The sequence below is a fragment of the Talpa occidentalis genome, unplaced genomic scaffold, assembly GCF_014898055.3.
Source record: "Talpa occidentalis isolate TD23 unplaced genomic scaffold, MPIMG_talOcc4v2.1 talOcc4.5, whole genome shotgun sequence".
NCBI lineage: Eukaryota > Metazoa > Chordata > Mammalia > Eulipotyphla > Talpidae > Talpa > Talpa occidentalis.
In genome coordinates this window covers 11654337-11670555 of record NW_023604861.1, presented here as the reverse complement: position 1 = coordinate 11670555, position 16219 = coordinate 11654337, and the positions used below count along the sequence as shown (strand labels likewise).

The 16219-nt window shown below is 40.0% G+C and overlaps 1 protein-coding gene across 1 annotated transcript in view; it reads left to right on the top strand.

The window, feature by feature from the left end:
- The window catches only part of GPC6 (glypican 6), a 1034236-nt gene that overhangs the window by 259822 nt on the left and 758195 nt on the right, over positions 1–16219 (top strand). The window contains exon 2 of the mRNA XM_054701721.1: positions 15623–15781. Coding sequence (XP_054557696.1) covers positions 15623–15781 — 159 coding nt within the window. The remainder of the gene's footprint in view (positions 1–15622; positions 15782–16219) is intronic.

Genomic DNA, 16219 nt, shown 5'->3' with positions numbered 1-16219 from the left:
GGAAACCCATTTACTCACTAGTTCACCAGTTTACCACAATGAGTATCACCAACGGCTAGATGAAGAGAAACAGGGGGGGCTCTCTGGATGAATGATCTTCTGTGCTCATGGGGCTTGGGGTCCAGCGGGGCAGCATTTGGAAATGCTGTTTCCCTCCTTTAGGAACTTTTTAGAACTTCATTACTTAGGCAGGAATGAATAAGTCATTGGCTGTTGACAACTGAACCTCAACTTCCAGCCCCTCTCCCCTCCCTGGAGGACTGGGAATAGAAACTCTAAACTTATATTCAAGTTGTTTTCCCTGGCAACAAGCCTCCATCCGCAGGTGTTTTCCAAGCATCCCCTTCATTAACTAACAAGCAATAGCTCTAACACTTACTACACTTAGGAACTCCCAAGGCTTTGGGGGAAGCTGTGATACAGGAATTGAATGAATACCAAATATGTATGAGAAAGATATATTCCTCGTAAATCACAATGTTGCAGGCACTAACAGGTAACTTGCAGTGAATTTACCACATCTTCGACCCAGAATTTCCACCTGCCTCTTTAGCCACAAATCACCAGAAATAGGCATGGAATGAAAGAAAAATATATAGTAAGCTTGCTAAGTGATGGTTGTTTCAAGGCATGGGCATTGGCAGTTAAGTTGCTTTACCTCTACGGATGAGTAAATAGGTGCAATAAACCTACCTTGGAGTGTAGCTGCAGGATTAAATGAGAGGAGTTTGCTTGCAGGCTGAGAAGCACAGACTGAAGTATTGATATTTCCTTTGGCTGCCGCCATCCTGATGTCAGCTTCTCATAGGACGTAGCCTGAGATGACCTACCCCAACCTACCCCATCATAAGGAGAACAAAATGCATGCTTGCCTTCCTCATGCATGCATGATCCCACTTATCAGTCACTTCAGTCATCCAAATATTGTTAGCTTCTGTGACACTCTTCTGCACAGTGAGACTTCTTTTATGACAAAAGGTTATGTAGAGAAAGAATCATTGTGTTTGAAACTGAAAGATAGAATGAGCTCAGCTGCATGTGGACTTCTGTCAGATGGAGGTCGGCCAGTGCCATTACAATCTTTCAAGCACCAAAGCCCTGTGTCTTTAACTCTTTCTCACAGTGTGAGTGACGGGATGCCTTTGCTCCAGCCAGCACTGAATGTGTGTATTTCATGATGTGCTGGTATAATTTCACTTACAATCATTCCACAGAAGATGGTAATTCTGTAGAAGACTTTCTTCAGAAGAAGTAGAAATGAGCCGTGAAAGGTCCTTTTTTTTTTTTTTTTTTTTTGGTTACAAATGGCTTCAACCCTTCTTAATAGTAAAATCCATGTCTGGTTGTTGGCTCAACAAGAGCTGTCATTTCCCTGCAGGATTTGGGAAGGGATGGCTCACGTGGAAACTGCAAGCCTGGCGAGATTCCACCATTCCTTGTACCTGCAATGCTTCTCTCCTATGGTGGGGCAGCCATGAAGAGCAAAATTAATTTGGAGGGAGAAAAAAGGAGAATTCACTGTGAATCCCAAGAGAGGATACAGGCTTCCAAACTTGTAAATTACAGCCATTTGCACAGCAAGGTGATGAAACAAATCCTTGCCGTACCATTTGCTCTCCACAGTGCATTGGGCAAAGTGTCAGGAACATGCCCCCCAAGAGGTAGCTAAAGATTCTTCTCAGAAAATGTGCTTTCAAAACCAATTGTCTAGGAGTGTGTGTTTGGAAAATAAAATAAACCCAAGTGTCAGCAAAATAGAAAAAGCTTGTAGGAGTTTGGGAAAACGGTCAGGCGTTCTTCTAATAGGTCTGTACGGGTTCACTCACCTCTGACTCTGCCTTATTTTGGGGAATTTCCAGGAAATTGGGAGTATTTTGAGGTATAAAGGACTGATCATTTCTGGGCACTTATATAGTAAACTGCTAATTCTTGGTCTGTCCAGGAGGCATTTTTTTTTATTCGCCCACCTCAAATCTCTCAGCAGGTGGACACTCGGGAAGATGGTTGAGTTTGAAGTTAGTGGGATTTTCAAACTATAGTACAAGGCTTACTATTCTGTAGAAAATTCAGAGGTGGTTAATTAAAGTGGAAGCTCCAAAAGCCCCTTCTTGTAACTCTAGGTCAGTACATAACCCCAATGGGTGAGTATATGATGTACAGGTGTTGTGAATCAAAGAATGAATAAACCAATGGCTTCTACTCAGTGCTTTATACCCCATTCACATTTATATATTTGCTATAAATATCTTTTATCTAGAGAATATATAACGTTGTGGGACCCCACAGTTAAAAGGATTGGTGAGTTCCTTTAGTACTCTTCTACAGAAGATATTCCTTCTAGAACATTCTAGCTTTGGCAATTGATAGGTGGTTACTATGAATGTAAAACATTGTCCTGTAAGGTAGACCTTCTTGAAAAATAAAGACTGATCCAGTGTCTTAAAAAACTTGTAAACTTGTCATATTATCTGATAGGTAAATGCTGTTTACAGTGGAATGAGGATAGAGCCTAATTTTTTTTAAAGCATGGTGTGTGATATTAATATACTGTGAATTTTCTAGGAATAGGACCATGATATTAACCACTAAAACGTGTATGTGTTTTATTTGGAGATTTTTACCAAGAATTATATCATATTTTCAGAAAGCCTCATCACTGCAAGTTATGCCATTGGTAATATTTGACATTCCAGTCTGACTGACCTCTTTTTAGTCTGTCTATATAGCAGTTGTGTTTGGGGTGATGATATATATGGGTCAAATTTCAGACTGTTTCTTTTGCTCTACATTTATTCATACAGCGTTTGCTCAGTAATATGCCTAGTATTTATAATGGCAACTTTAAGAATCTCTCCTTTAGTTTACAGTGAGAGTATTATATTCACTTTATAATTATATATATGGACACTATACTATCCATAGATTTCCTTAAAAAAATGTAAATGGAAGTTCTCAATAATTATTATAAAAAGGTGGTTTGAGTACTGATAATTTGAAAACCACTGCAGGCGTCGTATTTTCATGACACAGTTACCAGGGTCCTCCCCAGCTTTGCTGCCTTCTCCTGGATAGCCAATGGTGATTCAGCATGTTTTCCTAAATTATTTGTATTTTTTTTTAAGATTGATTTATTTGTGCATATAAGAACTGGGGTATAGGCCAGAAGTGCGGGAAATGAGAGGATTCACCAAAGACAGAGTGGGAGCAGAACAGGCAGATCAACTGAAATACACTGCTGAGGGGTCTGCTTCACCATGTGGGTCAGCTCCCTGGCCTGGAATCGAACTCATGTTGCAATGGCTGACTATAGCTTCATAGTGCTGAGACTTAACCCCTTGCACCACTAGGGAGACCCCCTAAATTATTTGTTTTTGACTCAATCTTAGATTTTCCTTGAATTCTACTTAAGGTAAAGTCAATGTTTTTTCATTATTACATCATTTTTTAAAATTTATTTGCTGAGCTAGAATGTAGTGTGTGTCATCATGGTCCAAGTACTGAGTTAGACAGAGGGACTGAGTAATGAACAGTCTGCAGTGGCAGCCCGCAATCAGGCTGTCCTCCTGGGAGGGATGTGGGTGGTTAGACTGTCAGTGCTGTTTGATAATGCAGAGCCTTGTGCTGAGCTCCCGGGGCAGCAGGAAGTGGAGTGACATCTTAGCAATAATCCAGGTAGGGAAGTTTTAAAATAAGTGATGAGGAAGCTGAGCCCTGATGTACAAGAGTGGTGGAAGGGAGAAGATCAGGTGCAAAGAGAAGCTCAAAGTTCTCCATGCAGAGCGCATGATCTGTTTGTGCTGCCAATAGTTTATTTATTTATTTATTTTTGGCACAGGACTTAAGGAGAGTGGGGTGAGATGAATGCGAACATAAATTTCTCCTTAAGTAACTACAACTCAGATGCATGGGAACAAACATTTCAATAAAAGCACAGACCTAAAGCAATGCTGTTGTGTGGGACATGTAGTGTAACCTAAACTAAGGTTGTCCTTGTTAGTTTCTTGGAGGAGAAAATATTTACTTTCAGGGCGGTTTTCAAGGAGAAGAGGGTGGATCCCAAATACTTCATATCCAGGGCTCTATGCAGACATCCTAAGAAGATAAACTCAGTAACCCAGGTCAAAGGAATCATGCATACGTAATAAAGTGGGCCTTTAGCTCCTGTGTGTCTGCTAGTTTTCTACATGTCTTATCTGTGTCTTCTCTTCTCACATGCAGCAACATTTAATGCAGTAGGTTTAAACACAGAGTATGCAACTTGCATACTGTGACAAAAGAGGCCAATGTTAACTTGCTGAAGCTGTATCTCCCTCCAAATATCTAATGTCATCCCAACCTTTTATCAAAATAAGATCCTGTTTCAAAACCCTCTTCCAAAAGCCAATCTGATAAATGACACATTTCCTTAGGTTAGAGGACATTGAATTAATCAATTATTTTCCATATTTGGGTTTCAAGTGCAAGGCTACACTTGGTGCTATCCCTCTCACAAAATGCAGGTAACTATCGATTTTGCCTCCTTTGAGGCCACTCTAAGGAATATATCCCAAGGAAAGATACTATAAAGAAGAAAAAACTGTTTATTCTTAATACCCCCTTAGTATTTTTTATTCCTATTGAGATTTGTTTTAAGTTAAACAAAAACATGTTTCTTTAAAATGTTATGTTCTGTCTCAAGGCATTCTTCAAAAGCCTTTATGCAGCGTGTTCTTTAAAATTCGAGTTGGCCTTTCAATTCTCTCTTAAATATGTAAGAATATGTGCTTTAATTTCGGGAGAGGTATTGATGCTGCCTCTTCTGAGGTTCTGCATGCCTCTTGTTTGAAAACCAGGACTGATCTTTCATCACACACATTTTTTAATGAAAATACTGGACTGTACTGCTGTCGCGGAACACTGACATTTCAAAGTCCCAGGTTGGAAAGGGTGTTAGAATTTATTATAGCCTTTGAAGTGGTGTCATTTTGAAATCTAGGTCCCCATACACAACTTTTACAAAGAGACCTCTTGCCCTTTATTAATTGCAAAAGCGATTTCAGGGGAAAAAGGCTATCTCCTTCTTATAGGCCTCCATCACTCATCTGTGAAGTAGAAATTGAGTGATATTTACCTGTGGGCATCCATCTTAAATGATTAGTGGGAATTAAAGTAATTATTATAAATTAATGACTCTGAGTTATAAAAGGTTAGATATTATGGAGTTTCATTGTCATGGAGGCAGACAATTAAAGAAATATACACTTATAGACTGTTCCATAGATCTTGTAACCTTTCTAGCTGCTTTGCTTTTTATTACTTGACTCTGTAGGATATGATCAGTGTTGCAATCATGGCTTTACAGATGCCTACTAAAACTGCAGTATTTTATGGGGAAGAAAAATAATTTTTCATAAAGGCTTACATGCAGTTGAATTTGATTAGGTTCTTAATCACCCTCACCCAGCCTCAGCCCCTTTGAATTGGTCTGAACTAGTTTGTAGCCACAGGGCTTAAAACTGTAAATCCTAAGTTCTCAAGTGAGCTGTCATATAATTTAGCAAGAATGCTGATCTGCTGTTATCAGGGTCAAAAACAAGCACTTTGTAAATTGGTTTATTATATATCACCACAGGATCACCAAATTCAATTGTAAAAATGGCTAACTTTGAGTAAGCAAAGATGTGTGTGGGAATACAGCTGCAGTAAAGTTGAAATTGATCATCATCTGAGGGTGAACTTGTGGGAGGTAGTTGGTTTGATGTATACAGAAAAAGAAAGATGTAAGTCAGCATCTCTGGTCAGTTGATTTGCAGAGGTCACTAGGGACTGGTGAATTACTCTTTGCCTGGATTGGCAAGCAGTGTTGGAGCAGCCAAATTGGAGCTCATATGGCCTGCCCATAATGATGCTGTGTGGGCTGGGATTGAAGACATTGTTGAGGATCTGAATACAAAGTTTTGGCAACTCTTAAGACAAACATGGCAAATGAATTGTAAGCAGGTGTGAAATTTGCAATGTATCCATGAATGCTCCTTAGATCCCTCTGTTCTAGCCTAACAGCTAGCCTCTCTTATGGTTCCCAAGACAGTGTGTTTATGAGACACAAGTGGAAAATAAGCCTGTATGAACTTTTTGAGGAAGCATGGCAAAGACTTGACATCTCTAAAAATTCCTTCAGGGAGGACAGCTTGATGATATTGAAGAAGAAAACATGCATAGAGTCAGTCCAGCTGAGCTAAGGGAGCATGGCTCTCTGTGATCTTACATGTCTGCATCTGTAATGGGCTCTTGCCATTAGTGTTAACTCTTTTACACAAAGTCAAACTTTACCTTTCATACTGCCCCCGACAAGCTACTAAAGGAAATAATATCGCAACCCAAGGCACACATGATAGATACGGTGGTAGTAAGAGACCACTTGAGCTCTGAAATGCCCTACCCTAAACATGAAAGTTTGTGGACAATGCTTAACCAATTTCAGGTCCTGCAGTTTGAAAGATACTTGAGCCAGGGGAAGTGAAGGAAACAGGTGAAAGCTCTACTTGCATATCCCCACCTATTAGTGAAACTGAAAGCACTACTCTTTGTTTGCTGAGAAGTCAAGTGAAAAGTTAGAATGAAAGAGGTTCTATAATGAACATTGTCCCTTTGAAAGTTTGGGAGGTAGGTGCATGTTGAAAGTGATGTGTTGTAGTAAATCTTGTGTTTATCTAGAAGGAGAACCTTGACACAGATGCCTCTTTCCATGCTGGATTCCAAACTTCTTAAGCAGAGTTTCTTTTTATCCCTGAGCAGCCAGTACCAACCAGTTGCTTGTGTGTGTTGAGGTAATTAAATGAGCAGGAAAGCAAAAACATGTATTCCACTCCATATTTACTACTGAACCAAGAGCTGTGCTAAGGTAGTCGACATGACGAAGGTAAATAAGAAATGGCTCATATTATTGGTTTGGGATACAGTCAATGGGATACTGCAGATTGCGATGGTATGATGAAACTCAGATCTTTCATAACAGAAGCACTGAATTGGAGCTTTTCTGTCCTGGAATAGCAGCAACATTTTGGGGTTCAAAATTGCAAAACCCAGGCCATCCATGTGACCCACCTTGCCATGTCAATATCCCTGCTTGTGACTAGTGGTGACTTTTCTCTAGACATATGGTTTAATCTTGGACTCTACTCTCTACCATGCCTAAAATAGCTCCTCTCTTCATTCCTCTCTCCCACGGAAATTCTTTACTCTTCTTTAGCAGTCAGAAATGACTGTGAAGTGATTTTCCTTTGAGGCAAATAGGTATTCAACCTGAGATCTCAGTGTGGCTTATGGAAATGTCAGATTCTGTGGGTCCAGGTTTGTTTTTCTTTTTCAATTTAATAAGAGAACTCACCTAATTGACATAAGAATCCAATCCACAGTCTACAGTCCTTCTAGCTTCATGTAGAGATACATGAGTATTGACCCCTTCCAGCTTAGGAGAACTGGTTATTTAAATAACAGGAATATTGTGAACCTGTTGTTGAACACATTATTAGAAATTAAATTGTATACATTTAAATGAGACTATATAAAAGACAAAGGCAATACAAACACAAAATGTATCACTTTTCAATTATTTTTATTATTTCATTGTTATACATCCCAGGTCTTTTGTATCTGCATAGAGGAAATGTTGTAGAATGGTGTGCTACTAAGCCTTCCCCCTCCCAACTCAACATTCAGTAACATTTTAGTAACTAGAAATCAGTTATGATGGGAGAATTTATATATGGGAATTAGTGAACCTTATAAGCCAGAGTGTCCATGAAAACTGGGGAGCTGATGGTTAAATATTTACCGACATGGAACTCCATCTATAATATCAATTACAGTAAGTCTTCCCTGAATGTTTTGACAGGTTCTTGGAAATTGTGAATTTAAGTGTAATAACATATAACAAAAATGTGTCCTTGAATAAGGTCATTTAGTCTAAGGCAGTTGGCTAGGATTTTTTTTCTTATCAACATTATAATGAAACTACATGGAATGAAATGATGTTCTTTGAGGGAATACTCTTCTGTAGGTGCTGAAGGCTTAGTGGGAAGAATAAGAAATGTTTCAAAACTTTAGGCTGGACTTGCAATCAGGTTAGTTGTAGATGTTCTAGGAGATAGTTGAGCTAATGCAGAGTTTGACCTAAACCTCCTCTGTTCATGGAATCATGAGTTCTATATCAGTCAGGGGTCTTCAGAGAAGCAAGCTCAATGGGGCACACACACACGCACGCGCGCGCACACACACACAATTATTTTAAGGAATTGGCTCAAGTGACATGATTGTGAGAACTGACAATAAACTGAGTTGATGCTATGCTCTTGAGGCAGAATTTCTTCTCAAGGAAACCCGTTTTTGCTCACAAGACTTATTCAACTGATGGATGAAGTCCACCCACATTATGGAGCATAATCTCCCTTACAGACACGCCATGCATCTTAAGCATACCAACAGGATATCATCACAGCAATGCCTAGGTTAGTATTTGATGAAACCACTGATACTCTATCCTAACCACTTTGTCACAAAATGATCACAGCACCTTTGTAACCTTTCTGACACTCCTAGGCAGTGGAAATGCTAAATATTGCATTCTTTCTTAAATCCAAGCAATTAAGTATTTATAGCCTGAAGAATTTGGTAGCCATTGGAAAACAGTACATATAGATCAAAATTAGTTTTTAAATGCTGGCAATTATTCACAAATGGGTAGCATACAAGTTCTCAACCTTTAGGATGAAACTGGACAACACTGACCTTATTTATTGCTCCTTATTGATTTTCACATGCTACTCATGAAATGGAAATTATGGGAAACCCAGCTTTCAGAGATATGATGTCACTGAAAGGTACAGTGCCAGCTGGTATTGATCTTTGAACTACCTCCAACAACTAGTTGCATCGTGACCTCTAAATGTCACATTTCCCTTAAAACATGGAAAATATCCCATGCCACCCCCTTATGTTTGCAGCTGTGTTCTCCTGAGTCTTTCCATGAGTTAGCGTGGTTACCAGGATGAGCTTTGGAGGCCTTTTCTAGCTGAAATGTTAAGCTACTTCATCATTCTAAGATTTGGTTTCCAAATTGTAAAATGAACATAGTATGATGCCTATTTCACAGTACCTGGCATATAGAAAGTGTTCAAAGAGTTGGAAAATGAGAAGGTTTAAATTACAGGGTGGAGACAAAGGAGAGGGAATACCTATTCCTGCCCTGGAGTTTTCTTATCTTGATCCCAGATACCTGTAGATTATAACAGAAATTTCCTCTATTAGTAGCTCTTTCAGTTTGGTTTTGAAATGCAAAAATAATGAGATCAAGATTCCTTTACCAGTCTTAATGCTTGGAGAAGTGTATGAGACCATCAAATTAACTTTTTGGATATTAATAAGCATTTATTATCATTTGACCTCTTATTATATCAGATATGTATAGTGGACACACAACTTCATGAGTGTAATTGTGAAAGAAAAGGAAGAATCTTTTGGGACTTTGCTGAGTTTATCAGAATAGCTGTATGTAAATCTGGAAAAGCATCCCCATCAAGTCCAAACCTTCTCCTCCCTACACCCCCTCACCTATTTCTCTGAAATAAGAAAGGCAAGGCAATGGCAAGGGCCAGAACCATTGCAGACGTGGTGTGGGGATGAGAGCTGTGCCATCTAACATAGCATATTTAAAATCTCCTCTACAGAGTAAAACCACTAACTTACAAAGTCTATCAATGGAATTATTTTTGCAAAATGCAGAGTGAAAATTCTATACAAGAATTGGTATGTAAAGACCTTATCAGGAAACTGACAACATCAAAGGGTGACACTATTCTGGGTTATTTGAGTGATAAGATACACTGAAGTAGAACATTAATTGAATTTCTTAAAATTTCTGGGAAAGTTTGAACATTTCAGATTATGGTATTGAACAATGTCACAAATGAAGAACAGTCCTTAAAGATATGAAAGGGCTATTTATAGTAATGCTTCACAAAAGATTTTGAAGAAATCTTTTTGCTTATTTGGAAGTTTTGGGATCTGAAACTTAAGGAAATGAACGGAACATACATTCAAAAAACTGCTTTTCTGTGTTCGTCATTCCTGATACGCTTACGTAGGAACTTTCTGTACATTCAGTCTCCAGGCAGTCCAGCACTAGTAACTCTAATTTAAATTATCTTACCTCTCAGAAACTTAGCTAAAAGTTAACTTACTCTAGAGTATTTTACTTCCCCAAACCTGTTTCCTTAGATCATTTGCTCCAGTCAACTCGGTAGGCACCAGATGAATAAGCAAATGATTATTCAAGACAACATGTCAAATGCTGAGGACACAGCAGTTGACACAGTTAAAGACAGCCGGGATGTTGATAGTTGAGGATGAGACCCACACTCTGAAGAGGACAAAGTCTAAAACAAATATTGCATCCTGAGCAAATGGAATTGGAGCTTTGGAAATGAAGGGCTCTGCTTTGTGAAATCTTGCCATTTTCTCTGCACTGTTCAGGGGTAAATTTCCTGCCCCCTTTCTAGGAACTCAGGATGGCAATTTCCGTCCATACCCCACGGCTCTCTGAAAGCCATGCACGCGGCTGGCTCTGTGTCTGTGCAGTGTGGCTCATTTGGGACACTCAGTTTCACTGTCTGTCTGCTTGTAGCGTGCATTCCAGGGTCCCTGCGTGTCACCTCCGAGGGCAGAGTCTGTCACAGCAGACCTGCAGGGGCTGGCTCCTGCGGTTAATGAGGTCTTCCTGTCTCCTCTGCTCCTCACTGTGCCACTCACCCCATCTATTCCCAGCCACGCTGAGACCCGGGGCCAGCCCTGGGGGGAGGCCGCTCTGGCAGAGTCCCATTTCTGCTGTCACCTCAGCTTCTTGGACTGAAAATGAACATCTGGACAGGCATTTGGGGAAAGAAGTTGTGAAGAGTGACACGTGGTTGAAAGGGGAATGTAGGGGGAGGAGTAGCCCCAGCTCATCTTTCTTAGAACACAGATGACATTTTATGGCCCAACTGGGGGTCTCAGAGCCTTTGCTCAGGTTCCCACATCCCGGTGGAACTCTCCTCTTCCACATCTACAGTTCCTCTTCTTTATTGTGCAGCCAGTGAAGATTCCAATAAAAATGCAGAGTTCTGGGTGCTCACTGGCATGAACCTTGGTGCCCTGTGCAAGCTGATGGCAGCTCCTGTGTCTGATCTCGTGGGCAGGCGCCTGTCAGCATGATGTGCACAGTCAGGGTTTTCAGTACATGTGTGATGTGTAAAGGTATTAAGTCATCATAGTTCCAGTCCCACAGTTTCTGTATTTATGGTTTCTTCTCCTGCTCTTCCAGAAGGAGCTATTTAGTATCTTTATTATTCAGTCATCTCAGAGGAGTGGAGGGACACTTCAATTGAGCGAAGTGATGCATTCAGTTATGTAACAGATAACGCAGACAGAGGGGCGCAGAGACAGGAATGTGGGTGGAAAACCAAAGGACAGCACTTTCTTATCCTTCATCGCTTACATCTTAGAATCTTATTATTACATCAAAGACTCATAAGTGTCAGGAAGTATCTAAACTGAGAAGGTTTCCTATTCTGGCTATTTGGAGAATTTGGAACAGGAAGGATTAGAGCTCATTCTTTATATAGCAGAGTGACTGTCACGTATGATTTCAGAATGTAAATTGTTCAGGTGTGGGGGACATGTGGTCTCCGTCATGACTGCCCTGGGCTAATGCTAAAGCAGACAGAGCGAATCTGAGAAAGAAGGGACAGACGTGACTGTTTTCTGATAAAACTTCTTTCACGGACAATTAAACTTGAATTTCTGTAAAGTTTTATGTAACACAATATTCTTTAGAATTTTCTCCAACCATTCATTCACAGGTCCCAGAAAAATAGTTGGTAGACTCGATTTGGCCCAGGGTCTGTGGTTTGTTAAGCCCTGTTCTAGGGCTAAAAACAAAATAAATAAACTGACTTGCAATATAATGTCTGTTATCCTAAGTCTCTTTGGCTGTTTAAAGTCATCAAGTTGTTTTGGCAACTATCGGCGGCCTCAGATCAGAGAGAGAAGGGTTATGTGCTCAGTAATTCATTTCTTCCACAGTCTTCTTACCCAGTAATATTCAATATGTTAGAAAGAAAACAAGGCTGTCTGTGGAGTTCATGCACCCTAAGTCTGTATGCTTGGGGCACATTCATGCCTCTCCCCAGACACACCCGCAAGAACTTTGTGTGAGAGGCTTACTCTTCCTGGCTCAGCCTTCTTCAACAGCCTGCTGGTCTCTTCACCCCTTCATGATCTCTCCCCATGCTTGTCTTTCTCTGTCTCTCCATCTCTTTGGTTTTCTCTCAGACAGGTTCTACCAAAAAGGAGGAGAAATAAGTTGACTTCTTAGATACTTTCTAATACCACATTGCCTTATCAAGGCAGCCTCTTACCCACACACCCCAAATAATTTTGGTTTCATGTTATCCCACTAAGAAGTATCTTTCTATGAATCACTGGATATAAGATACTTATCTTCTTGGATGATTAGAGAGTTTAATGCCTCCAATCGGATCTAATTTAATGACTGTAGATCCCTGGGGTTTTCTCTCACAGATTTCCCAAATACAACTGTTTCTCTCATGTCATAAAATGCTTATTTTCTTTTGGGTAGTTTTTTTTTTTTTCCCACCAAATGTCCCCTGCATTTTGTTGTGAACATGATGGTAATGGAGCTTGATGTACTGAATCTTGAGAAATAGATACTTCATTTGTGCATAACACAGTGGGGGTTAATAAATAGTAGAGGAGGGGAATTTTAACAGTATGATTTGTAACAGATCAGAAAACAGGAACACTCAACTACATTGTTAATACTAAAGAGCCATTCTATCTGAATACAGAGTTTTGTGATTACCAGCTTGATTTGCTATTTTATCAAAAGAAAAATTAGTGATTATTAGATCATTTGCTCTTGACAAAGCTACAGTTAAACTCTTTCTCTGTGTCTTAACCCAGTAACTATAGTTTCCAATGGGATGCCCGTTTCAGTCACTTGGGGAAGTTTTTCAAAATATATAATCACTATACCTTCTCATTTTGGTATTGTCAGTACCTTCAAATCAGAACCAATCAGTAACACACCTGTAGTTGAACAAGTTGAGTGATCACTGCTTTCAGCCAAGGAGAATAAATACACTGTGGAGAATCACAATGTTGTTAGGAACAGGGACTTTGATAGAATCTATTTGGATTTTGGCTGGGTGATTTGGGGCAGAGTTTCAAGAAGCATCCATCCTAGATTGGATGCCATTAGGAAGCAGATGTAATTCTATTATAAGTTCCCTCTATCAATCTGATCAACAAAAGACTAATATGTAGATCAATCTATAAATGGTGAAGGTGTACCAGACACTCATTTCATCTGAGAGAGGAGGTGTCCTGTACTTTCTGGAAGCGTTGTGACCTTGGTTTTTGTCTATGCTTACACAGAATTTTGAAATGACCTTGTTTTATCTCATTTTATCTTGGTCTCAGAGTAATCTTGTCTGAGGTTGGCATTCTTTGAGATTCTTGAGGTCTAATAAACTATGATGAACTATCAGTGAGTGCCAGGCTGGCTTGTAAGTGTTAAGCACAGGATGTTTTTCTTTCTTACAATTTATACCTATACCTGGCACAACTATTGTGGATCTTGCTTTTTAATAGCATATTTCCAAGTTTTTATTAAAATATTTTAAGTGTATAGAAAAATAATAATATAGAAATTAAAGATTATAAATAAAATCATTTGAGCTTTTCTCTCAAATTGGAATTCCTCCTGGGAGGAAACTGCTATTATGAATTTGATGTTTCTCTTTTTCAAGGACAATGCATGATTCTTTCCTTTAGTGATTTATGACATACATATGCACATACAATATTTTAATATATGAAATAACATTTTATGATTTCCTTCCTTTTAAGGAACTATATAAATTCTAACCTTAATACATACTGTGATCATTTATTATTTTAAGAGGGCAGGGAAGCATCAGAAGGAATCAGAAGACACTTATTCTTCACACATGATCTGGGGCATTGTTACCTACGTGCTCTTAACATTATAAATGAAATTTAATCACTGCATCAAGTGCTTTGTGCAATTGTTGTTCAGTGCCCTACAATGTCTTTATCTCGGGGGAATTTGGTGGTTTTATACAGAAAGATGTTGGGTGGGTTTTCCTTCTTCCTTGCACAGGCTGGCTAACCACTTTTAATATTAACACATCCGCACCACTGGAAACTCACATTTTCTACAATCACAGACCGTTTTAATTTCATGAAGCAAGGGGTAGGCTCCCACTTGTAAGCACTGAAGAAAGCAAGATTGTTAAAAGCAGTAGCCCGGTCTACCCAGAGAGAAATCTCTTGAATGCAGCACGAGACTGCCATTAGCTTGGACTCTACATTTCCGTATGACATCGGCATCCACTCAGCCCATCAGTGCCCTCCTCTGTGGAGGAGGGCATCTCTCTGTGAGAGATGCCAGCTCACGGCATGTGAGACACAATAGGAGGCCATCACAGACACATGTGCTTTCACTGAGAGAAGGCAGATGCATGTTGACAGACAGACAGACAGTTGGAAATACAGCTCAAGGAACCATGTCCATCTTTTCCTGCCCTCCCTGATGGGACCTCATGTCTTGTGCCTCACGTGAAGTTTCCAAAGGCATTCACATGTTATCGTGAGTGCCATCTTTTGTCACCTGGGGTTACTTGGTATATTTCATCTAAAAAAGCAGGGAAATTGCTGCGCTCTTCTGAAATCTTTAATGTACCTTCCTTTACATGACACAGGCAGCAAGTAATTACTGGGTGTCTTAGCCCATATGGGCTGTTATAACAGAAATGCATAAACACAGACGAGAGTGGCTTCTAAACAACAGACATTTATTTCTCACAGTTTTGGAGGCAGAGAAGTCCAGGGTCATGGTAACTGGCAGATTGAATGTCTGGTTAGGGCCTCTCTCTGGTTCACAGAACCTCTCATTGGGTGTGTGTGCTCTCTCTCACTCGCTCACTCTCTCTCTGGTTTTTCTATTCACCACATATGAGTAAAATTGTAGGGTATTTGTCATTCTCCATCTGACTCATTTCACCTTCTAGGTCCATCTATGCTGTTGCAAATGGCAGGGTTTTGTGTTTTGTAACAACTGAGTAATACTCCATTGCATCCTCATGCCCTGTCTCTTCATCCATTTGTCTGTGGATGGGCACTGAGGTTGTTTCCAGCTCTTGGTTTTTCTAGATAATACCACAGTGAACCTGGGTGGGGTGCATGTGTCTCTGCAAATTAGAGTGTTTATATTTTTTGGGTTAATACCCAGTAGTAGAACAACTGGCTCTGATTCCATCATGACCTATCCACCTTCCAAAGGCCCCTACTACTCTCACCTTGGGGGTTAGGATTTCGACCTAAGGATTTGGGGCAAGAAGGTGTGAGGCATGAATATTCAAACCAGAGCATCAGGTTCAAATTAAGGCCAGAATGATTGGATCATGATGGGCACTGAGGACCAGATACAGTCCATGGGGATGACTGGACAGGGCATTGGGATCGGCACTCTGCGCACCGTACTCACACGTGCCTTCTCTTGCAGGGGAACACTTACGGATCTGTCCTCAAGAGTATACTTGCTGTACCACGGAGATGGAAGACAAGCTAAGCCAGCAAAGCAAGCTAGAGTTTGAAAACCTTGTCGAGGAGACGAGCCATTTTGTACGTACCACGTTCGTGTCCAGGCACAAGAAATTTGATGGTAGGTGAAAGTTTCAGCTTTGATCTCGGTGTGCTTTTCTGAGAACCTTGGTATCCGATGGGTTTTTTTTTTTTAAGCTGGAGTTTTACTTTCCCTCTTAAACATGTATCGCTTTGTCTATTTTTAGAAACAGCATGTGTGTTCATGACAAGTTTTGTAGTGATATTTTGGGAAACCTGGAGTTCCCAGAGATTGGTTCGGTACATGCGGTTTGCCTATGAGATTTATCCTGAAGGGTGGAGCCCAATTTTTCATTATTTGAGTGATTCTAGCTTGATTTTCTCACACAGTAGCTTGTCTTCAGTTTTTATCTAGGGATTTCTTTAAAATAATTAAATGTCATTTAAAATTATTTGAAATATAACATCCCTTTTAAGAAGAAGGGCTTGCTTTGTGCGCCAGTGGGGTATGTGCTCCTTTCTTTTATAATTTGTCCTT